General features: G+C 35.2%; 1 protein-coding gene across 4 annotated transcripts in view; it reads left to right on the top strand.

The window, feature by feature from the left end:
- Positions 1-16,067, top strand: part of SLC9B1 (solute carrier family 9 member B1) — a 62,158-nt gene extending 46,091 nt beyond the window's left edge. For 2 of the 4 annotated variants that reach the window (XM_081057177.1, XM_081057176.1), the window contains 6 exons: positions 3,588-3,763; positions 8,657-8,763; positions 9,655-9,804; positions 13,453-13,561; positions 14,097-14,233; positions 15,729-16,067. In XM_081057177.1, coding sequence (XP_080913303.1) covers positions 3,588-3,763; positions 8,657-8,763; positions 9,655-9,804; positions 13,453-13,561; positions 14,097-14,233; positions 15,729-15,941 — 892 coding nt within the window. In that variant the 3' untranslated portion in view covers positions 15,942-16,067. The remainder of the gene's footprint in view (positions 1-3,587; positions 3,764-8,656; positions 8,764-9,654; positions 9,805-13,452; positions 13,562-14,096; positions 14,234-15,728) is intronic. The other 2 variants (XM_081057179.1, XM_081057178.1) reach the window with 2 other exon arrangements.
- The last annotated feature ends 10,332 nt before the right edge of the window (positions 16,068-26,399 follow it).

The following is a 26,399-nucleotide window of genomic DNA, read 5'->3' as shown; positions in this document are numbered from 1 at the left end:
ACTAAGGTTCGACACACCACTTCCCGAATTGAATATCCTGCCTTTCCGTTGGATGGCACTCAGCAGCAACATTGCCTGTATTTTTTTTATCACACCTCATATATATACTGGGGTTGCCAAAAGAATGTATACAGATTTTAAGAGATGTTATCAATGTATTACTTTTTGAAGTTAAATTGAATTATGATAGCAATGTGTAGTATGATGTTCACTAAAAAAAATGGCATTAATCAAATGAATACTAGCATCACCATGCAACAGCCAGGACAAAGAAAATGGCGGAAACATGGTTGTCCTTCAAGGAGCTCAAGACTATTTTGAAGTGGTATTTGAAATTCGAGAATATTGTGCAAGTACAACAATAGAGGCATGAGTGTGCAACAGAACCTCCAACACACCTAACAATTATGTGCATTTGTGGTAAGTTTGAGACATATGGTATTGTGTGAAGAGATTGAAACTGCATGTGCAGCGATACAAGTGGACACTGGTCAATGTTGTTCAAGCAGTAGTTTGCTGTAATCAGAAGTGTCTGGACGCTGATGGTAACCATTTTGAACACCTCTTGTAATTGCAGAAGTCAAATGTGACTTGTATGAATCTTTTGTTATCAGTATATAATGAGTATTACAATTTTGATGCAGTTTTTTCCTTTCTTAAAATGTATACATTTTTTTGGCACTCTGTGTGTGTGTGTGTGTGTGTGTGTGTGTGTGTGTGTATGTGTGTGTGTGTATCTTTCCTCAGATGTAAATTTTTCCACTTAATGAACCTGGTGCCTCAATTCAAAGTGCTGGCTTTCCCCAAATATTTGATGATACTTTAATGGGTGTTCATTTTGTATTTGAAACTTCCTATTAACTTGTGATTGCTTTATCCATTTACTGTTGCCTTCTTTCAGGGAATAGGCCAAGCATGCTACCAAGCAAAGTACCTTTGAAGCTGAGGGTGATATTAAGATTCTTATGCAAGTGATTTATTGAGGGAGCTCTCAGTAGAAACCTCTGAGTGAAGGAAGCCAGATAGGAATGTGGGCAAAGTCAATGGTCCCCAAATTTGCTATACATTAAAATCAACTGAGGAGCTTTTGAAAATCCTACCAATCAGGGGAGTAATGTCAACAAGATGCCAGAATATGAAGACCCAGGCTCTCCTTTCCCCATGGAAAACTAACTTAACAATATAAGGACCAGATTACCTTTGTGAGGATGCCAGAAGCCACTTGAAAGATTACAGCACTCCAAGTGCAAGTTCACATTGGAGCAATTAGGACATTTCATTGCACTTACACATCATACCCCACCCCCCTTCATGAAAAACAAGGGGCAATTGAGAGAAAACTCCTAACTTGTGGCTTCTCCCTCTGGAGGAAAAAGAAAGCATGGAACATGTATCCTAAATTCTGGCCTTTTGAGGGGCTTCCCAAGGTGCTGGTTTTTGTCTCACCTGACTTGGATGGCTGACAGGAAAGAGATTGGCACACTTTAGATGCTTGAGGTCTCCTGAAAACAAAACAAAGCAAGTGGGTTGCTACAACTCCAGAGATATTTCAGTACTGCAGATAGACCCCTGGGGATGCTCCCTAGTAGAAAAAGGCGAAACTCTTCAGCTGGAGATAACACATCCAAGCCCAGAGAAGACATATCCCAGAAAGGCTTGAGAGGCCCCCAGAATCTCTATCTGGACTGATTGGTGAAGGCCTTTCCCTAGTGAAGATGGTCCATAAAGATTGGGAGAAGTAACTGGTTTTTCAGATATGCAAATTTCAACAAAAGATAACAAGGCAACAAAGAATCAGAGAATCATGGCTCAAAGGAACAAAATAAAATTCCAGAAACCAACTCTAAACAAATTAAAATGTATGAATTACCAAACAAATAATTCAAAGTAACCATCATAAAAATGTTCAATGAGCTAAAAGAGAACACAGGCATTTAAAGGAAATCGGGAAAATGATGCATGAACAAAATGGGAATACCAACAAAAATATGGAAACTATAAAAAGAACCAAATTTCTTGAGCTGCTGTTCACAATAACAAAATTGGAAAAGGAAAAAAGGACTACAAGGGATCAATAACAGACTGTATCAATCAGAAGAAAGCATCCATGAACTTGAAGACAGGTCATTTGAAATCTAGTCAGTGGAGCAAAAAGCAAAAGAAAGTGAAGAGATCCTAAGGGAGTAATGGGACACCCTTAGACAGACCAATCTACACATTATGGGAGTTTTAGTAGTGGAAGAAAGAGATAAATGCTCAGGAAGTTTATTTGAAGAAATAATGGCCAAAACTTCCAAATTTGAGAAAGGAAATGGACAAATTCAAGAAGCTCAAATAAGTCCCACTAGAATAAACCAAAGAGACCTACACCAAGGCACACTATACTCAAGCTGTCAAAAGTCACAGAAAGAAAGAATCTTTAAAGCAAGAACTCCCATAAGATAACTGGATATCTCAGCAGAAACCTTGCAGATCAGAATGGACTAGTATTGATATTTTCAAAATGCTGGGAAAAAGAAGTCAACCAAGAATACTGTATCCAGCAAACCACATGTATAAGCTTCATGACACTGAATTTTGCAATGATTTCTTGGATATGACACTGAAAGCACAGGCAGAAAAAGTGAAAATAGGTAGATGGGACTACATAAAACTTTAAAACTTCTGTACAGCAAAGGAAACACAAAGTTAAAAGGCACCACAGAATGGGAGAAGATAATTACAAAACATATCTGAAAAAAGATCAGTATTCAGAACATATAAAGAATTCCTACAACTCAACAATAAAAAACACCTGACTAAATAATGGTAAAGGAATTGAATAGATTTTCCCCAAAGAAGATATGCAAATGGCCAACAAGCTTATGTATGAAAGTGCTCAACATCTGTAATAATTAGAGAAATGTAAATCTAAATCATGCCCATCAGGATGGTCACTATTAAAAAAGAAAAGAAAAGCCCTAGAGAATAACAAGTGTTTACACGGATATGGATAAATTGGAACCCTTGTACACTGCTGTTAGGAATAAAATGTGGAAAACAGTTTGAAGGTCCTTCAAAAAACCAAAAATAGAATTACCATAAAATCAGTAATTCTGCTTCTGGGTATATATCTAAAATAATTGAAAGCAGAATTTCAAAAAGATATTTGCGTACCCATGTTGCAGCATTATTCACAATAGCCAAAAGGTGGAAGCAGCCCAAATATCTATTGACAGATAAGTAGGTAGAGAAAATGTGGTATATAAATAGAATATTATTCAGCTATAAAAAAGGAAATCCTGTCATATTCTATAACATGGATGAACCTTGATGACATTATGCTGAGTGAAATAAGCCAGGACAAAAACTGCGTGATTCCAAAGATACATTTAGAGTAATCAAAATCACGGTAACAGAAAGTAGAATGGTATTTCCTAGGGGCTGGGTGAATGGGAAATTTTACCACCATTAAATGGCATTAACTCAAAAGCAGAATTTTCAAACCTGAAGTTGTAAAGGTTAATATATTTGTTGTAAATTTCCATGTAAAACACTGTTTTGTTAAAGGGATGTTTTAGAATTGGCTTTCACAATGTTTCTCTCAGTTTTGTAGTAGGTGCTGTCTCTCCTGCTGTTGTTGTCCCTTCCATGCTAGTTTTGCAAGACAATGGATATGGTATTGAGAAAGGCATCCCAACTTTACTAATAGCTGCTAGCAGTTTGGATGACATCCTGGCTATCACTGGATTCAATACATGCTTCAGCATAGTCTTCTCCACAGGTAAATGAGAAAATACAACCACTGACATATCATTCATAGCTATATTTTTGTTGTTAGTTCTTTTAACAAGGTTTCTGGCGTTAGTTCTTCATTTATTAACCAAGAATTTTTTACATTTAACATCTTTTTATTCTTCGTAGAAATCTCATTCTAGACCAGGTAGCACATATCAATGGGTGACAAAACCATTACTACACAAAAATGATTTCATTTTAATAACCATATGTTTCAATTAATTTGATAACTCATATTACCATTTATCTGCTCATGTTGCTTTGGAATTTTATCACAGTTTTCAATAGAAAATTTTAAGCAGCAATCTTATTAGTACTATATATTTAATATATTAGTACTAATATATTTAATAGCTATTTTTGAAATATACCTTTTGGCTATCATTATAAATAACTGGTTGCTCTATTAAGACAACTTAAATATGTAGAACATGGACAATTGTGTGCCATTTTGGCGGGCCAAGATCCTCCACCAGTTCTGAATTCCAAGGGGATACGGGGTCTGTCAATTAAGTTCACGAACTTGTTGTCATGATGTTGCTAACCTTTTTTTTTTTATATTGGAGGGATTATTTGTCATGAATTTGTACCAACTGGACAAACAGTTAACTCAGTTTGCTATTTGGAAGTGCTGAGAAGGCTGCATGAAAAAGTTAGACAACCTGAACTTTTCGCCAACAATTCATGGCTCTTGCATCATGGCAATGCACCAGCTCACACGGCACTGTCCGTGAGGGTTTTTAGCCAGTAAACAAATAACTGTATTGGAATACCCTCCCTACTCACCTGATCTGGCCCCCAGTGACTTCTTCCTGTACCTGAAAATAAAGGAAATATTGAAAGGAAGACAGTTTGATGACGTTCAGGACATCAAGGGTAATAGGATGACAGTTCTGATGGCTATTCCAGAAAAAGAGTTCCAAAATTGCTTTGAAGGGAGAACTAGGTGCTGGCATTGGTGCATAGTTTCCCAAGGGGAGTACTTTGAAAGTGACCACAGTGATATTCAGCCATGAGGTATGTAGCCCTTTTTCTAGGATGAGTTCACGAACTTAATTGTCCGACCTCATATTTGGTCTTGAATATCACTCTACAGAAATTGTGAAAGTAAACATTTCCACATTATCTGCAGTATTTGAAATTCTGTCTTCTGCATTATTGAAGAACCAAAATATTTTTATATTATATATACAAGTTTCTCTTAAAATCATAACATATGAATAAAAAAGAAGGAAAAGGGGGAAAGATAAAAATAAAATCTGCAATAGTCATACCCTAGGGAATAATAATTCTGAATCTTTTGATGTAAACCCACCTACACTTTATCTATCTATCTATCTATCTATCTATCTATCTATCTATCTATCTATCTATATCTTTCTCTCTCTCTTACTCTTTCTTTCTGCTCCCAGTATTCTTATAAATTTATCAAACATTGACATTGACCATACTTTCCTGTAACCTGAGCTGTTTTGCACTTTACCTGTATGTTACAAACGTGTTCCTCTTCAGTAAATATAGTTCTATATTTTTAATAGTTGCATAGTATTCAGTTGGTTGCATCATAATTACTTGTTGAAAACTGAAGATGACTGCAATATTTACTAATAAAATAATACTTGGTTGAACATCTTATAGCTAAATAGTTGTGCCTGAACTTAATAATTTCTTAATTATATAGAGGTATAAAATTTTTGAAATATATTGCTTCAATATCTTGTCCTACCATGCTGCACAAGCTTGTCACTTTCTCTTCACTCTTTCAAAATGAGGTATTATTCGTCTTTTTTTACCTTTGCTAATTTGATAGATGAAAAGTGAGGCCTCTTTAAATGAAGTACTTTGACTACTAGTGATGTTAAACAGATGTTCATGTTTATTGGCCATTGGCATTTTGGTATGTTTCATAAATTGCTTTTCTTGAAATCTTTTACCTATATCTTATAGATGTGTTCATCTTTTGTTCTTTTTGATTTGTTCTTTTTTATTCTTTATAAAATTAAGAATAATAACCCTTTGTTTTATATTCTTTAGTTTTCCGCATTTGTAATTTGACTTTTTAAAAAATTTTATTGGGGAATATTGGGGAACTGTGTTTTTCGAGGACCCATCCAGCTCCAAGTCAAGTCGTCGTTTTCACTCTAGTTGTGGAGAGCACAGCTCACTGGCCCATGTGGGAATCAAACCGGTGACCTTGGAGTTATGAGCACTGCACTCTAACCCACTGAGCCAACCCGCTGCCCCCTGTAATTTGACTTTTAACTTTATCTCTTTTTGCCATTCAGAAGTTCTGAATTTTTTATTGTCAAATCTGGTAATCTTTTCCTTTGTGACTGGTATCAGTCATTCTTTCAAAAAATGTATTGTGCTCCTCTTCCATTGTGCCAGCTACTGTGCCAAACTCTGGATAAACAGTGAACAACAGTGTTAGCTTTTACTGAGTAATTGCTTGGTACTTGCTCTAAGTCCCTAGATGTTTCCACTCATTTAATAGTCACAATAGTGCTATGCTCATTTTACAGATAAGGAAACAGGAACACAGGTTAAGTAACTTGCTCAAAGTCACAGATCCAATAAGTAGGGGAGCTAAGATACAAAGCTGGCAGTCTGACCCCAAACCCACACTTGTAAGGACTACTCTACTACCTCTCAGCACAACAGACAGAAAAGACCATGTGGCCCATGTTCTCAAGGAGTTTATGTAAACAAATACTTACAAATGGAATGAATATTACATAGTATAGGATGCTATGGGACCATGCTACAAGAGAGCAAACCTAATTTAAGGGGAACAGAAAAAGTGAAAAACCAAGCAGGTGCAAGCTCAGAAAATCCTCTTTCATCTCATGACTATTAAACTGTCACTTAAAATTTTAAGAACTTTTTTTAAAGTTTTGTTTTATACATTAGATCTTCAATACACATATCTTAGAATATGATAAATATCGAGCTCTAAACTTATCTTCCAGGTCAATTGGCCCACTTATCGTTACAGAATATCCTTTAGTATTTCTTTTGACAGTATTTGACTTAAAGTCTGTTTTGTGTGATATAAGTATGACCATCCTTATTCCCTTTTGATTACCATTTGCATGGAATATCTTTTTTTCATCCTTATAATAATCGCTTTTAAAGTGATAACTTAAATTGCATACAAAAACTCTACTCCTTAACATCTCACCCTCCTCACTTTATGTTATTAATGTCTCAAGTTTTATCATTTTATAGTATATCTATCAATTAACATAGTTTATAGTTATAGTTATTTTTATGCTTTTATCTTAAATTCTGTAACAGAATAAAAAGTGATTTACTCACCACCATTACAGTATTACAGGTTTCTTAATTCATTTATATATTTACTTTTACCAAAGATTTATATTTGTATGCTTTTGTGTTGCTGTCCAACATCCTTTTATTTCCTCTTGAAGAATTCCTCTTAGTATTTCTTTTGTAAGGCAGGTCTGGTGGTAATGAATTCCCTTAGCTTTCGTTTATCTGGGGAAGTCTTAATTCTCCTTCATTTTGAAGGACAATTTTGTGGAATAATATTCCTGGTTGGCAGTTTTTTTTCAACACTTTGAATATATCATCCCACCCACTTCTGGCTGTAAGGATTCTGGTCTGAAATCTTCTGGTAATCTTTTGGGAGCTCCCTTGCGCATAATGAGTTGCTTTCCCCTTCCTGCAATTTCTTAATTGGCTTATGGAGTTTGATAAAGGCTTTTAGAATGTATATTATTGTTAAGTTGCTGTCTCTGTGGGGGATTGAGGTTCTGGGTCTTTATATTCCACCATCTTGCTATTGTCATCCTCTATATTATTTTTAATGGACAAATATTTCTTATATATGTATTTGAAATATATATTACATATAATATATATACCTTATTGAGCTAAACACACAAAGCATAACTGAACTTTTTGTGACTCAGGATCATTTTTTTAAACTTATTACAATAAATTTCAGATAGAGATACATAAAATATATTGGAAATTTAATTGGCCCTTGAATATTCCTAGGATTGACCCTGGAATAAATCTTTTCTTCATGTTGTTGTTGTTAAATTTTTTTTTATGCTTAAATTATTTATTTATTTGTCATAATTATGTTTAAATTATTTGTTTCTTTGTTCAGAGAAGAAACATTTCCACCCATTTGCAAGGTGCTGTAGGTGCTCCTTTGTCAATCTGTCCATTCTTCTATCTCACCTGGTCTTTTAGATGGAGTATGTAAGGGGAGCTCATAGCTTATTACGTCTTTGTTTTCTGGCCTATTTGTTCAATAAACACTTCTGAGTTGGAGTGTATGTATTAAATTATTTAAGAGGGCCAGCCCAGTGGCTCAGGTGGTTGGAGCGCCATGCTCCTAATGCCAAGGCCGCCAGTTCAATTCCCACATGGGCCAGTGAGCTGCACCCTCTATAGCTGAGATTGTGAACAACAGCTCTCCCTAGAATCAGGCTGCCGTGAGAGCCAGAAGTTGGCCTGAGCTGTCATGAGCTGCTGTGAGCAGCCGACCGACAATTGGCAACCACAATTGGCTACCAACTGGCTGAGTCGGGGGTGTGCAAGGCTCATAATACCAGCATGGGCCACGGAGCTATGTCCTACACAACTAGACTGAGAAACAACCGCTTGAACTGGAGTGGCGGGGGGAGGTGGAAGAAAGGGGGAAAATTATTTAAGAGTACATATTTAATTTATCAAATAGATCTGCATATGTTTTCACATTTATTAATATTACAGGTCCATTTTTTTGTATGTTCTATAAAATATGTACCTTTCTTCATTAATCACCTAGGTTTGATTTTCTCATGTGTTGGGTATATAAAAGTATTTCTCTATGAAATGTTTTCCTTATTGTGTGCCCTTACAGGTGATATACTTGGAGACATCATTGCCTCTTTTTGGGATATAATTGTCGGTGTGATGGTAGGAATTGTTTTGGGAATTTTTGTTCGGTATTTTCCAAGTAGAGATCAGGTAAATAAAAAAATTAATCAGTTTTTAAATCAGTTTTTAAAAGCATACTATTAGACATTTCTTTCAAAAATTTGAACTTTTAGAAGATCCATGAAATATTAAATTCAATGTTTAATTCTTTTTCCCCAAGAGTAGCCCAGTGCCTACTCTCTGCATAAAACTGAGCACAGTTGTGACTGATATCGGTCAATGGCCTTGAGTGAAATCTCTGCTTCCTGATTTGGCAAATTAAAAATATTAGAAAAATGTACTTAATTCAGAGTACCCTCTCCATTCCACTCCACCCCTTTCTTCAGTAAATTGTCTATTGACTTCTGACAATTTTTCAATTTTTTTTTTAATCTCACATTTTCCCTTAAACATTTTGGGAGAGATAGATTCCCACTTATCTCTGCGTGTTTTCTGAGTTAAATTCACTCCCACTCCCTTTGACTAAGGCAATACTATTAAACTTAACCCTTTCCTGCCCTAAGGTATGTGCTATTATTCTTGTATTTCTATAATTTCCATCTTGATTTATCTGTAACAATTAACTGTTTTAGCTAAAGAAATATTCAGAAATTTATTTTTAAGAATTCATTGGATATCTTATATAGAGCTGCAGGTTATATGGGTCTCTTTTATTTCCTTCTTCACCATGGTATTAGAACCACTTTACTGACATTAGTATCAGAGATGTGGCAGAAGATGAAAATTAATAATTACAAACTTTGTCACTTGGTATCAAGGCTACTAAAATATTCAGTGAGGAAGCAAGTCAAAGTTCTAGACGTTATTTAATGTAACATATAGAGACATGGTCTCAAAGGGTCAATGATAAATGATAGATAACGTAAATATTGTGTTATATATTTAATGTAAATTAATTTATAAATATTTATCTAATTCTAGACAAATATTCCACTGAAGAGAGCATTCCTTGTTTTGAGTATGTGTGTTTCTGCTGTCTTAGGCAGCCATCATTTAGGTAAACATGCAGCTGGAGGGTTATGCACACTAGTGTTGACTTTCATCGGAGGGATGAAATGGTCCAAAGAAAAGGTGAATATTTTTAACACACCATTTTTTAGGTAAAATAACTGCATTTTTTACATCTACAGTGGACATTTGTCAAACTTCTTTGTTCTAGTTGGAAGATATTCCAGAAGTTTATGTCTTCAAGGAAGTATACAAATCAATAAAGGAAATAAAGTATTTAGGAAAAGGACCAGGACATACACTAAAATGCAATCAGGAGTTGAGTTATCACATCAGTCCTTTTTCCCCCTCCAAGTTTTATACAATATGATTATGTAACTTTTATTCATTTGTTTTATTCATTAAAATTTTATATGGTTAATATATGAAAACATACTCATAAAAGATTAAAATAATACAGAAGATTCACATTTGGAATAATATGTAAAAGACTCCTTTTCCCCACCACTCCCAAATAACAACCCCCTTCCCAGAATTAATCATTTCCTCTAATCAGTCCTATATTTGTAGACATTTAGATCACTTCCATTTTTTTATTATTACAAATAATGCTGCCATGAACAGTCCTGTTTATGTGTCTTTTTGCAAAGTCCAAGTAGGAATACATTCCTAGAAATGGAATTGCTGGATTTAGAAATGTTATGTTTCTATTTTGATGGGTACTGCCAAATTATCCTTTTAAAAGATTTATTTACACTATTTATTTACATTATTTATTACCAGCAATGTAGAAGAGTCCCTAATACCTCAAACCATCAACAACCCTGAATATTATCACTAGTTCTATTTTTTTTACACTCTGATGGATAAGAAACTATATAACATTGTGGAATATTACTCAGCCGTAAAAAAGAATGAAATCTTGCCATTTGTGACAACATGGATGAACATAGAGGGTACTACCCAAAAGTAAATAAGTTAGACAAAGAAGAATAGACACTGTATGATTTCACTTATTTGTGTAATCTAAAAAAAAGCAGACTCAGATACAGAGGACAAACTGATGGTTGCTAGAGGGAAATGGGGTGGAAGGGAAATAAGAGGTACAAACTTGCAGTTATAAAATAAATAAGTCAGAGATGTAGTGTACAGGGAATATAGTCAATAGTATTGTAATAATTTTGTTTATAATGTCTTTTGTATGGAAGTAATATTTCCTATTAGTCAAACCTGTCAGTTTTTCCTTTTTGATTCAGTATCTTGTTTAAGAAGGATTTCTTCATTCAAGATGATAAGATTATAAATATTATAATGTCTTCTATATTATCATCTAATACTTTGGTAGTTTTTGTTTGTTTTTGCATTTAGTTCTTGGTCCATCTAGAATTTATTTTTATGAATGCTATGAGATAAGGATGTACGTGTGTGTGTTTATACAAGGTGTGATCAAAAAATACGGTAAATGTCTACATTAAAAAAATTATTACAGTAAAAGACACATTGCCATTAATCCCCCTCAAATATTCCCCCTCTCTTCCAACACACTGTTCCCTCATTCTTGCCACTTTCTGAAGCAGTTCTGGAAGTCCACTTTCGTGAGTGTCTTTATGTAGTTACGCTGTCGTGGCTGCCTCAATGTGCTGAATCGATTTAAAACATTTTTCTTTCATGGTCCTTTTGACTTTGGGGAAGAACCAGAATTTACACAGTGACAGATCCAGTGAACAAGGTAGATTGAGGACACACCGTAATGTTTTTATTTGAAGAAATTGCTATACCAGAAGCGATGTGTGACACAGAGCATTGTCACGATGAAGGATAAAGTAAAGACACTCACAAATAGAGAACTTTCTGCTTCAGAAAGTAGTAAGAACAATGAGATAAGTGTTTTCCAAGCAAGGGAGAGTATTTTGAGGGGGATTAATGGCAATGTGCCTTTTACTATAATGAAGTTTTTTTTATTCAAACATGAACCATATTTGTTGATCACACCTTATATACATGTATTCATAAACATACATATATAAATACATATAATAGATATATACACATACAGGTAAAAATTGGATGGTCAGTTATTGCCAAATTATTTATTGACTAATCCATTAATCATTCAGTGATCTTTAAATGCCTCTTTTAATATGATCTAAACTCACATATGTCTAAGTTCATTTCTGGAATCTGTTTAATCCTACTTATCTGTTCCTACGCCACTACCACTCTATAGTTTAAATCTATTTTAAACTATAAATCATAGTTTTATGTTGCAAAATCTAGTACAGAATATTTCCTCTTATTATACTTATTTTTTAAGTATTTTTTGGCTGTTCCTGCTCATAGTCTTTCTTAGATAAATTTTAGAATCAGCCTGAGGAGTTCCCTACCAAAAAAGTCATGCTGGCATTTTATTTAGTATTCCAATAAAGTTATAAAAGAAATTAAATGGTTAATGATAAATTACAATTAGATAAATTAAAAGAAACCTACTACAATTCTTTTTTTATGATAGAGGAAATCAGACAGAAAAAAAATGGACTTTAAAGATTAAAAGTAACAAATGGGATAATGTGCTATCAACAAGGAAGAGTAATGATTGTTTGTTTTTCATTCTTTCTTTCTCTTTTAGACTTTACTTTTATAACTAGCCATCGGACAACTCAGACATTAGGGGAATAGTCATGAAGGTAGTCTAAAATCGCTTCGCCCAAGTTCCTAGAAAAGAGTCAGAACACTGTTAGGTCACAGGGGCCTTTGCTGTAACCACATCACTGGGGAAGTAGTACTGGGAGAAATTTGTTCCCAGAAAGGGAAGCCGGCCATCAATTAAATAAGAATCTATTATGTGTTTTTGGTTTGATTGTTTTAATTTTTTTTCAGTTACCGTTGACATTTAATATTATTTTGTTATTAGTTCCAGGTATACAAGTATAGAGTGTATTATTAGTTCCAGGTATACAGGTATTAGTTCCAGGTATGCAGTATATATGTAAACATCTATATAATTATGCAGTGATCCTCCCCATTAGTCCAGTCTCCACCTGACACTATACGTAGTTGTTGCAACATTATTGACTATATTCACTGTGCTGTACTTTACATCCAATGACTATTTTGTAACTTCCAATTTGTGCTTCTTAATCCCTTCATCTTTTTCACCCAGCTCCCCAACCCTTTACCTCTTCGGGCATCCGTCAGTTTGTTCTCTATATCTATGAGTCTGTTTCTGTTTTGTTTGGTTTTAAGGAAAAAATAACTGAAGTTTTCAACATGAGTCCTTTCAAAACAGGCCTAACAGATTCCCAGAATTTGTCTCCTACTAATTTAGGACATATCAGGATTCATTTCCATGGGATTGGGTTCCAGGATAATTGTTAGTGAAGATTGCCTTCCCAACACCCTTTTGAGAGCTGAAATGTTTGCCTGATCTTGAGTATGTTCTCATTTAGCATGATGTAGTTCTGTCTCTGTTCTGCTACCTTACAAACAAAAGCTGGACCTCTCGCTGAACCATCAGAACACGTCTGGAGCTCCAAAGACCTTACTTGTTCTGTGACAAAATTACCAAATATTTATTTTATAGCTTTGTAAATTTTTTAAATCAAATTTTACCTAAGTGTTAGAATTAATCAACTCAATTAATTTTTACTGTTTTAACATTTCCCCTATAAATAAACTATCTTAAGTTTATTTATTAAGAGAGACTTTAAATTTCTGAAATGTAGTTATTTTTATGTACCACAGAAACTAAAAATGTGTTACTTTTTTCTACAGATTAGAGTCCAAAAAATTATTTCATCTGTATGGGATATTTTTCAACCCCTTCTTTTTGGTTTGGTTGGACTGGAAGTATCTGTTGCATCTCTTGAATCAAATGCTGTTGGTAAGAATGATTAGAGGCACAAAAAATACAAGCTTTGAAAATATTTAAGGAATCTATGAATAACTTTTATTTTTATTTACAATATGTCTTTGAATGCTACAAGGATCTTCTTCAGAAACTCATGTTGAGACAGTAACACACATTTGCTCTTCTTGTGTGCTTTTTGTATCTTCCCTGAGTGACCTGAGGAAATGGAGATTAGAATTCTTTTCTGAGGGTAAATGTGAGATACCATCAGCCTCGTTTGAATGCTTTCATTTATAGTAAAAGTTCAAAGTCTGTTAAATCAGAATTAAATAAATGTAATCTATCTGATATTCCATGATACCACCACCATCAGATAATCTCGCACTTTACATAGAGGCTTCAATCATATTTGTATTTTTTAATGATTGTTATTTTTACTTTAAAAAATAAAGGCACAAAGAGGCAATAGCCTTAAAATGTTTTCAACACTTTTACAAGTCATAGGAACATAAGGAACCCCTTCTTCCCAAGTATTTTGTTATTTATGTTTGTTTTTATCTGTTGTTAGGCTTTTGTGTTGCTACCGTGAGTCTGGCATTATTGGTTCGAATTTCTTTTACATTTTCACTGATGTCTTTTGCTGGTTTTAGTTTTAAGGAGAAAATATTTATTGCTCTATCGTGGATGCCCAAAGCTACAGTCCAGGTAAGAACATATTAAGTCTTTCTAATGATTTTAATGTTGATTTTTTAAAAATTCTAAATGAAAAATGTTTGCCTAATCACAAAATGTGGACTATTATCTTTACTTTTAAAATGCTTAATTGATCATAACTACTCATTAAAATTAATGTAATCTTTTAAAATCTTAATTTTAAAAGCAATTCTTCTGAAATTGAAAAGTGTACTTTCAATGACAAATACTTCCTGAATTTATTAAAACGTTTGTTTTTTCCATTTTCCCAGGACATAAAATAAGAGTATATCTGAATATTGGAATTTTTGCATTTTGCTGAAAATTACAGAGCTAAATATTATGATTTAAAGTAGAGACACATTGATTCTTTTTATTTTTTTATTTTAACTCACATTGATTCTTTTTAAAAATATATCTTTCCTACCCCGGCCAACCACTCCACCATACATGAATGACTATACACATATTATTTTCAGTCATACATTTAATTTGTATAACTATTTGATTAATGACTGAATCTCCCCCACTAGATAACACAAGAAGGACAGGAACCGTGTCTCGTTTCTGTTTTTGTTTTTTTTCATTATTTTTTTCCCTAACACTTAAAAGAGTGCCTGGAAAGCAGGAGGAACACATAAAAAAGCATTGTGTGCCTACAAGAATGAATGATGGATGAATGAATGACTAAAAAGGAAGACGTTGTAGTTTTGCAATCTAATTAAATTATATTCTCCTACTACTGAAAAAGGCATTGCTGCTTACTATTAGAGTTTTTAACCTGGCAGCATGTGTTGATTCCCTGAGTTTCTTTTCTCTGTTGTTATTTCCAAGCAAAAGCTTGTGAGCCTCCATGCAACAAAATTCTCTGTGTGTCATGGTTAAAAAGCAGGTCTGCGCGGCCAGACTTCCTGTTTTGAATACCATGTTACTTGACTGTAACCTTAGACAAGTTACTTCACAATCTCTCGGTGCCATTTGTAGATTTCAAACCTCTTGTCAGTTTTACTATATCACAGCACTGCCCCCCAAATAGGAGGAACAAGAAGATATCAAGAAAGTCCTAGTGAACCATAAGAAACCTTTGTGTTTTTTGTTGTCTTGTTGCAGCCAAAAACCAAGTGGTCCATTGTAAAAGCAAATAAGGAAAACCCTGGTTCACTTAGAACTCAGAGTTCTGAGAGTAATGTGAGCACTCCAAACAAACAAACAAACAAAAATTTAAACAGGGAAAAGCTAAGATGACAAGAATACAAAATCAACCCCAAAATGCCTGTATGCTGATTTGTCTCTATTTCACTCTTCCTCCAGATGCATTTGCTAGGAAGAGCATAGAATTGATGAGTAACTCATAAAAATTCCTCAGCACTTTTAGTCTTGCCTCTTTTCTAGTAGTATAGTACTGTTTTGTTTATTTTAAGAGAGCCATTTACTTTTATTATATTTTAATTCTGTTTAACATTTTTCATTATGCCTTGCCTTCCTCCACCACCCCACCCAAATGCAGGCCGTATTAGGTCCCCTGGCTCTAGAAAGAGCAAGAATCAGCGCACCCCACTTGGAACAGTATTCAAAGGATGTGATGACAGTAGCATTTTTAGCCATCTTGATCACAGCTCCCAATGGAGCTCTGATTATTGGTTTACTGGGGCCCAAATTACTTACACGCCATGATCCAAAGGAAATAACAGTGGAATTGCCAAGATTAGAACTTCATTAAAAAGTTCATTTGCCATCACCTGCCTGCTTCACTTAATGAATTATCTCACATGAGGGGAAAACAAAAGGAACAAGTATGTGAAGACTACATAGAAGCAAGGATTTAATAAATATGTGATTTGACTACAGAGCTTTCCTATGATTATTTATTGCAACGTTAATTTAATGAAAACGATATAAATTAGAATGTCCTAGTATTTACATATTTTAAGAACAAAGTGAATCTGTAAATGCCCTACGAAAGTTTAAAATAATCCACCAGCATGAATTTACTCCCCAAATACCAACCAAGTACCTCTCTCATTTGCCTTCTGCTCTAATAACCTCTGAACCTCAGTAACCCTCACTGACCACACCATCATTTCCTGTTTTCTCAACAACAGTTCCACTCTCTATTAGCTCATCTTAAGTTTTCTTTTTCTTTCACTGTCAACATGTTGCTTAAAATTCTGTTAGGAACAATTAATATGAATTCCAATCAAGTAGTCATTGGATAGGTATATGCCCTCAAAGAGGGAGTGTAATGGGCTCCCTTTGTCCGAGGGCAATTTTTACAGAGGGATTTTGTTGCAAGCCTCAAGAGAAACACTTGAAGCCAGCACGGGAATGAGTGTCTCAGTCCTGAAAGAGGAATCTGAGCTACACACCACAGAATACACTACGTTCACCCTTTGTGCCATTTGGATCTATTGCTTCATATGATTTCACTGCATCTAGGAAAAACCCCTCCAAGGTTTCTTTTGCTGGGAAAATTTATGAAAGAATATTAGTGGAATAAACTACAGCCCTTTAGCCCTTGGCAGCTGGTCTTACACCCTCAACTGACCATTTCCTGCCTCTACTATCTGTGTGCTCTCTGTCCTGCATTCCTCCTACCCTCAGTCTGCTGCACCTCTGCTGGTATCGGTCACTTAGCTGGTGGGGTGACCCAGCTCATCATCCCTTAGGCATCTGAACCCAGATCACCATTCCTTCTCCACTGAATGTAAGATGCTGTGCTCATCCATGGCTACTACACTTGTCTACTTAAATCGAGCCATAAAAATTGAACAAGAGGTTGCCTAGACATCCCCCAGTGGACCACTTGGGTGCCAGACATTCCTCTCTGCTTTCATTTTTTAACAGCTTTGAATTGTAACCACTGATCTTTTTATTATCTCTATGATTTTGCTATCTAAATGAAATTTTTACTGTCATTTAATTTGGCTTTGTTTCTTTGGGAGACATATTATTAGGTATCTATAATTTTAGGATTGGTGTATCTTCTTGGTGAATTTTTATTTTTCTATTGTGTAGTGTATAAGGGGGTAAGTTTGAGCATTTTGCGACTGATCAAGGAAAAAGCTATGGCTTTGACGTGGCACTAACACACTAGTTTTCTTTGGGTGATACTTTGACAGGTTTGAATGTTAGGGAAGGCCCTAACAGCATGAGACCATCCAGAGGCTTAAGGCATGGGGGCCATCATCCAGAAGGGAAGGAAGGCAAGGGAACTCCTGAGTGAGAGAGGCCTAAGAGAGGGGGTTTTGGAATCTCTGGATCAGAGAATTCCCAAGGTTAGCAGCAGCTTAGAATCTTCATAGCCCAAGCCTTATTTTATCTGTGGCAAGCAGAATTTGGATGCAGTTTCACAGGGTATGTGAAGCAGGCAAGCTCTAAATGGCTTAAAGTGTGCTGGTTTGTGCTATGTTTAAAACAATTGGATGTGTAAAATTTTGGTCTGGTGCCAGTGGGCTTTGAGCTAATGCATGTCAGCCTCCTATGAAGAAATAAGCAACCCAGGGGCTAATATACAGAGGCCATCTTTGCCTAATATACATAACAGGTTGTGACTCTCTTTATCCCTTTTTTCACTCTCCATTGATTTTTTTTTTTTAGTTTTGTTTTTATTGGTATTATTTTGGTAAAGTTTCAATTTATTATAGTCTGCTATCTTACTGCTTATTTATTATTCAAACTGCTCTAATAGAAATTTTACTTCATTCTTTACTCCCACTGAACTAAAACTGCTCTCGGTTAAGGTCATCAATGACGTTCAGGTTATCAAATCCAATTAATGTTTTAAATTTTATTGTGTATATGCATGTTTAATTTGTATAATTTCCAAATGAGCTGTCATACATGGAATTTAGTATTTTGCTTTCCTTTTGGTTTGCTTATTCTCACCTCTTTCCTCTCCCCTCTCTTTTTCCATCTAAATTCCCATCTTTACTCCACCTAGCCTCTCCAAATGATGTCATCTTCGTTTGAATATATTCATCCCCAGTTTTCTTCATTCTCATAAAATTAAATACAAACACACACACACACACCCCAAAATAAAAATGTGTATGTATACACACATACACACAGACATGGGATTCAACATGCCGTAGGGCAGCTTGCTTTTTTCACTACTGCATGGAAATATTGAGTCAACTACTATGGCTCTAATTGTATTTTTGAATGAGTTCAATGTTGTAATTTTAAAAATACATATATTCATATTCATACATTCTGATTTTATTTCCAGAGGATTTCTGTGACAAAGAATGTTTTTCTTCACAAATATTACCAAATCGTTTCCCAAAAAGACTGTAACAATCTATTTCTCACCACTATAGATGAAAAAGTTACAGTTCACATATGTAATAAATCTAACCAAAAGTAACCTCACAGGGTGATCTAAACATAAATTCCTAACCATGCAGGTCAAGGCAGGTAATCACACCTCAGACCTGTACAAGGTTTATCATCGCCTTAAGCCAGCCCTGTCCATTCTTCGTGTGCATCTAGGTTAACACACCTTTGAAATGTCTCTTTTTCAGACCGCTTGGAAGCATAACCACCTTCAAGACAGCACATAATCTTGTAAACTATCCGGTAATCCAATCCGTGCCTTTCTTTCTCCCATGTAATCTTCCTTACATTCCTTCCTTAATTCCAAAGGTGTAAAAGTAACTTCAAAACTGTCATTCTCCGGACCATTTAAGATCTTGCTTCCTGACATTTTTGTCAGTTTGGCTCATGTAAACTCATAAAAATTCTCTACAGATCTGCATGTTTCTTATATTGACACTGTCCATTTTCATGTGCTCATTGTATAGTACATATTATCATTATATATTCCATAATACATACTAGTATGGTACAGGTGGTCCCTCTTCTGTAACCCACATTACAATTTCCCCCATATTAATTATGTATTATTAATATATTTTTTGACTTCATTTATCTCTTTTGTCATATAAGTATTAATTTTTGCCACATAGGTTTTCCGTCTTTAGTCTCCTATTTTTTCTTGCCCTCCACCATCCCCCATCTCTCTCTTTAAAAATTATTTTTAAATCATTTTGGGTGTCACATCAAATACTTTAGTGCCAATTGGAATCCAATTATTTTTTCTCTTTGAATTGAAATACCACATATGTCATACGCGGTCTGACAATTTCACAAACTTGTTCCAACAATGTTGCTAACCTTGTCTGATATCAGAGAGATTATTCATTATGATTTGTACCAACTGCACAAACAGTTAACCAAGTTTACTATTAAGAAGTGCTGAAAAGGCTGCGTGAAAAAGTTAAGACAACCGGAACTTTTCCCCAACTATTCATGGCTCTTGCATCATGACAATGCACCAGCTCACAAGGCACTGTCTGAGAGAGTTTTTAGCTCAGAAACAAATAATTGTATTGGAACACTCTCCCTACTCACCTGATCTGGCCCCCAATGACTTCTTTGTTTACCTGAAGATAAAGGAAATATTGAAAGGAAGACATTTTGATGACATTCAGGATATCAAGGGTAATATGACAACAACTCTGATGGCCATTCCAGAAATAGAGTTCCAAAATTGCTTTTAAAAGTGGAGTAGGCACTGGTGTCTGTGCATAACTTCCCAAGGGGCGTACTTCGAAGGTAACTGCACTGATGTTCAGCAATGAGGTATGTAGCACTTATTCTAGGATGAGTTTGTGAACTTAATTGTCTGACTTCGTTTATTAAAGTTTCATCTATATCTAAATTCTCAATGATTTTCTATCAATCTTGTTTATTCTTATATAATACAATGTTTTCTCTTATATTAAATTTCCAATGGCTTTACAATATGTGCTGATACCTGGTGAGTAAAGTTCCTCTTAATTGTGTTTTGGGGTTTTTCTGTAGAATTTTCTGACTATTCTATATGAAGGTACAGGTAATTTAATCCAATTTTCAAATGCTTTTTTTTGAGATTTTATTTTTCTAAAGATTTTCATTGAAAACATAGTTAACATGCAATATTATATTAATTTCAGGTGTACCCAATAGTTATTCAACATTTACATACCTATAGAAGTGATCGCTGTAAGTCTAACAACCATCTGACACCGTAGTACACTATCACAATGTTATTGACTACATTCCCTATTCTGTACATTACATCCCCATGACTTATTTGTTTTATACCTGGGAATTTGGACTACTTATTGCCTTCACCTTTTACCCCCCTTTTTAATTTTTAGTTACAGTTGACATTCAATATTATTTTATATTAATTTCAGTTGTACAGCATATGTTTAGACATTTGTATAATTTAAGAAGTGATCCCTCTGACTAGTTTAGTACCCACCTGGCACTATACATAGTTATTACCATATTATTGACTATATTCCCTATGCTTTACATCCTCATGATTATTTTCCAACTATTGATTTGTACTTCTTAATCCCTTCCCCTATTTCACCCACTTATTTGATAATTGTCTCCCAACCCCCCTTCCTTCTGGCAACCATCAAAATGTTCTCTGTATCTATGAGTCTGTTTCTGTTTTTTTTGTTCTTAGATTCTACATATAAGTAAAATCACATTATATCTGTCTTTCTCTGTCTGACATACTCCACTCAGCACAATACCCTCCACATCCAACCATGCCTTCGCAGATGGCAAGAACCCATTCCCTCCCATGACTGAGCAATATTCCAATGTATATGTATACCACCTCCTCCTTATCCATCAAGAGACACCCAGGCTGCTTCCACATCTTTGCCATTGTAAACAGTGCTGCAATGAACACATGGATGCCCATATGTTCTTCATCCTCAAAGTAGTGTTTTGGGTTTCTTCAGGTAAATACCAGGAAGTGGGATTAGTGGGTCCTTCTTTGTCTTTTGTTATAGCCTTTGTTTTAAAGTCTGTTTTGTCTGGTATAAGTATTGCTACTCTGTTTTTTTCTTCTTCCATTTTAATGAAATAACTTATTTATATCCCTTTACTTCCTGACTGTGTGTGTCTTTCAATCTGAGATGAGTCTCTTGTAGGCAGCACATGTAAGAGTTTTGTTTTCTTATCCATTCTGCCACCCTATGTTTTTAGTCCACTTACATTGAAAGCAGTTGTTGATAGATATGTAGTTATTGCCATGTTATTCTTTTTTTTTCTTAGAAGTCCCTCTAAGATTCCTAGTAATACTGGGTTGAGGATGATGAACTCTTTTAGCTTTTTCTTGTCTGAGAAGCTCTTTATGTGTTCTTCAATTTTAAGTGATAGCCTTACTGGGTAGAGTACCCTCAGTTGTAGGTCCTTGTTTTTCATCACTTGGATTATTTCATACCAATACCTTCTTGCCTGCAAAGTTTCTGCTTAGAAATCAGCTGGTAGTCTTATGGGAGCCCCCCTGTAGGTAAATAACTGTTGTTCTCTTGCTGCTTTTAGGAGTCTTTCTTTGTCTTTAACCTTTACCATTTTAATTGTAATGTGTATTGGTGTGGGCCTATTTGGGTTCATCTTGTTTGGGACTGTCTGTGCTTCCTGGGCTTGTATGTCCATTTCCTTCACCAGCTTAGAAAAGTTTTCAATCACTATTTCTTCAAACAGGTTCTCAGTCCATTGCTTTCTCTTCTCCTTCTGGTGTGAATGTTGGTAAGCTTGTTGTTGTCCCAGAAGTCTCTTAAACTCTCCTCATTTTTTAAATTCTTTTTTTCATTTTGCTGTTCCAATTGGGTGTTTTCTGCTACCTTGTCTTCCAAAGCATTGATTTGATCCTCTGCTTTATTTAGTCTGCTGGTGATTCCTTCTAGTGCATTCTTCATTTAAGTTATCATATTCTTCATTTCTGTCTGGTTCTTTTTACGGTTTCTATGTCCTTTGTTATGCTTGCTATCACTTTGTTGAAATTCTCAATAAGTTCCTTGAGCATTTTTATTATAACTATTGTTTTGAACTGTGTATCTGGTAGTACTTGCCTCCATTTCATTAAGTTCTTTTTCTGGAGGTTTCTCCTGTTATTTTATTTGGGACACATTTCTTTGTTTCCTCATTTTGGCTGCCTCTCTTGTTTCTATGTGTTAGGTAGATCTTCTATGTCTCCCAGTCTTGGCCGGTGGCCTTATGTAGTAGGTGCCCTTATGTAGTAGGTTCCCTGTGGGGCCCTGGCACAATCTCCCCGGTCACCTGCTCCAGGTGTTCCAGAAATGTCCCTTGTGTGGGTTGTGTGTGCCCCCTTGTTATAATTGAGACTTGATTGCTGTTGACATATCAGTATGTAGTATTGACCCTCAGGCTGACTGGCTGTGGGGTGTGGCCACATCCATCGCTTATGGGCTGCTGTGCATAGGGCTTACCCAATGGAACCGAATTCACTCTAGCAGGCTCTGGTGCCTGTTGAGACCGCCCTTTGTGTGTGCCACCTGTGGAGTTAATTGGGTGGTGTTCTGCTGTGGTCTGAGGCCAACCTCCATGTTGTTTCTGGGCCTTCTTGGGAGTGACTCTGGTGCAGGCCCAGGTCAGCCATTGCCTGTGACTGCCCAGAGAGTACCTGGTAGGAGCTACAAAGTGATCCACGGTTGATTGCTGTTTGTGCTGGACCTGGAGGCACGTGGGAGAGGCCAGGCTGTGAACCAAGACTGGCTGCCACCAGTACCAGGTCTGGGGTAACTCTGCAAAGAGCCAGGACACCCCAATGCCTGCTGCCACCTACCTGCTCTTTGCAAACTTCAGCTGCTTATAAAGCCTCCTGTGGTATGCAAGTTGGGTGAGGCAGGGTCTCAGTGAGTCAACAGAATAGAGCTCACCAGGCCAGTGAGATTCAGATTTGGCTTGTGGGGGCAGACTCAACAGGGGAAAGATGGTGCCCACCTGCCTGTTGTACAGAAGGAGGGCCCTATACAGGGTGAGGACTATCCCTCCAGTCCTTGACCTCAAAGTCACACAACTCGGTCTCTTCCCATATGTCTGTGATGCCCCCAGAGTCACCGTTCCTCAGCTGGAGTCCAGGGTGAGTACCTGCATGGTCCCTTTAAGAAGATGTCTGGGTTTCCTGCAGACTTCCGTTCCACCAGGATGGTCAGAATCCCCACTCTTTTTCACAGCCAGAAATTGTGGGGACTTCTCTTCCCTGCCCAGTACTCTAGGCTGGGGGGCCTATTAGGGGGTTGGAGTCCCTTTCTCCTTTGTGGGGAACCTCTGTGGCTGAGGTAACTTTCTCACGATTTTCAACTGCTACATGCAGGTGTGAGATCAGCCCGTTTCACATCTCTGCCCCTCCTATCAGTCTGGACATGTTGTCTTTATATCCTTAGTTATAAAATTTCTGCTCAGCTAGACTTCAGATGGTTCTTCAGGTTGATTGTTCTGTAATTTAGTTGTAATTTTGATGTGTTCATGGGATGAGACAAGCACAGCATTTACTCCGCCATCTTGGATCTCCTCCCTAAATGCTCTTTTGATTCTAATGTGAATTTTTATTGCATTTATATTTTAACTTTGAGATTTATATTTTTACAATTGTATTTTTTTCATGTGTTTAAATACTGTTCAATTGCTTTTAGTAACATTTGTAGAGTTTTTTTTCCTTATGGGTTTTATACCTTTGTTGGTAAATTTATTTTACCATCATTATTTTTCTTTTGCTATTGTGAATATTTTTCCCATTTTAAGGTGCTTATTGCTATTAAAATTTGTATATTCATCTTGTTTCCAAATACCTTACTAAATCACCCCTTTGTTTTTCCTAATCTCTATGGTTTCCTAGGTATATAATCATATCTACAAATGGTTTTCTATTTTCCTATATTTGTACTGTTATTTCATTTTTAATCTTGTCAGTCACTGGATCCTCCAAGATAATCTTTAATATTAAATAACAGGTCACATTTCCTGCCAGTTACTGATTTTAATTGAGAAACTTTGATTTTCAATACTTGTAGTCTTTTTATAAATAAGCTACATTGTGTTTAGTTTCCTTCAATTTCTATTTTACACAAGAATCTTCATTATCAATAACTATTGGATTTCAGCAATAGCCCTTTTAGCATCTACTGATATTTTCTTTCATTAATTTATGTAATTGATTATGTTGATAGATTTACTGAAATCAAAACACTCTTGAATTCCTGTAAGAAATCCTCTTTTTACAGTGCTGCATTTTTATTTAGAATTTTCATCCATATGTATAAATGAGATTGGTCTATAGTTTTGTTTTTTTTTGTTTGTTTTGTGTTTATCAGGTTATCACACTAATGTTATTCTAGCAATATAAAATAGATTGGGGAGTTTTTCCCTTTTAAAAAATTGGAATAATTTAAATAACATTGGAATTATCTTTCTTGCAATCCTAGTACTTTTTACATTATGGATTTTAAAAATCACTTTTCCATTCTTATTTGATAATTGTTCTATTAACATTTTTAAATTTCACCTTGGATTACTTTCGATCATTTATGTTTTCCTAAGAATTTATGCATTTTTCCCTAGATTTTCCAATGTATGGCTATACAGTTGCACGCATTATCATTATTATTTTGGGGGCTGATATTTATATAGAAAAACTTTATATTTAAGCTCGACGCATATTTTAAAACAATGTGTGAGAAGATTCTCAACTTACATTTCAAATGCAATTGTTAGAACCTCAGAATCACGAGTATGAGAAGTACATCCATAAAGGAGACACATGCCTTGTATGTTCTAGTGTTGAAAGGCCTCAACTACTACATAAAAAGCAAGTATTTTTTTTAACAATTATATCAAAAGTTGGTAATCAGAAAACTGTTTTAAGCACTTTCCATCCTAACAGATACTACCCATTCATAGATATTTTGCTACTTTTAAATATATTTAAGGAAGTTGGTTGAGGGTTTGGGGTTGACATGTAACATATTGTACCTTTTCCAATTTAGAATGTAAGAAACATAGGGAATGATGGACATTTTATCCTGGTTAGTGTTTACACATTACATATGACTTTCAGAAATGGATAATTAGAGTTAACTGATAGATGATGCTATTTTTGTTCACTAGTTACCCTTGAAATTCTGCCCTCCATATTTAATTCTGAGGTTAATCAATATCTATACACTGTAAATAATACAAGGACTTTAGAATGCCCTAACTCTGATAACCTGCCTTGCAAATTACATACTATTGTTATCCAGCATTTTTGTGCTATCATTTTTAATCCCAAAAACTAGATAACTGATAAACACAGTCTTTGGATATATCTCAGACCTATCTTCCAAAATCATTTCCCTTTATCCTGAAATGCATTCTTTAGAAGTTCCTTTATTGGGTGATTGTTGATAGCAAACTATTTTTTTTTCTGAAAATGTCTTACTTTGCCCTCATTCTTGACAACAGTTTGAGAAGTCTGCTGTAAAATTCATTCATTTATAAGTGATCCGTCTTTTCTCTTTGGTTGCTTTGAGCTCTTCTTGCCTTTGGTGTTCTGTAGTTTCAATATGAGGTGTCTAGGTATAATCATTTCTCTTGCTTGCTTGTACTTTTTGGATCTAGGGATTTCCATATCTCATATCTGCAAAATTCTTAGTCATTTATCTTTTCCTACATTGTCTTTCCCTCATTCTCTCTTTCTATAATGTTTATGTTAAGCTGATTCATATGAAATTGTAATTTTACAGATCAAAATTGATCCAATATTGGTAATCTCATTTGGTTCAACCTCAAAACCTTCTGTAACTATTTTCTGTTAACTCCTCTTTCATATTTTCCATTTTCTTATCTGAGATGCTTTCTGGGTAATTGACTTTATCTTCTATTTCACTATAGTCTTTCTTCAGCTGTATGTCACTGCTGTTAAGCACATTCTTTGGGTTTTTAATTTTAATGACTTTTTAAAGTCATGTTTGATAGTCTCATTCCTTATTCATTTTTAATCCATTTTTTATCTCTTAAAAACTTTGCATATACTTATTTAATAGTCTATGTCCAACAGTGCGATATCTAAAGTGCTTTGTAGGTCTAAATCTTACTCTTTGGGTCTGATGCCTCTCAATCTTTTGGTAATATATATTTTTGTGTTTGCTAGTTTTGTTTTGTTTTGTTTTGATTTTGTTTTGGAGGGGGTGGTAAAGAATTAATCTGTAGGAATCTTGAGGGGCCTAAGTTAAAGTTTCATCCATGTAGAATGTTGCACACATTTTTAAGTGAACATTTTTCTATCTTCATCTTATTTCATTTCTTGGCAGCATTCAATATAGTT

This window comes from Rhinolophus hipposideros (genome assembly GCF_964194185.1).
Source record: "Rhinolophus hipposideros genome assembly, chromosome: 1".
Taxonomy (NCBI): domain Eukaryota; kingdom Metazoa; phylum Chordata; class Mammalia; order Chiroptera; family Rhinolophidae; genus Rhinolophus; species Rhinolophus hipposideros.
Note: the sequence above shows the minus strand (reverse complement) of the source record. Positions and strands in the feature narration are given on the sequence as shown.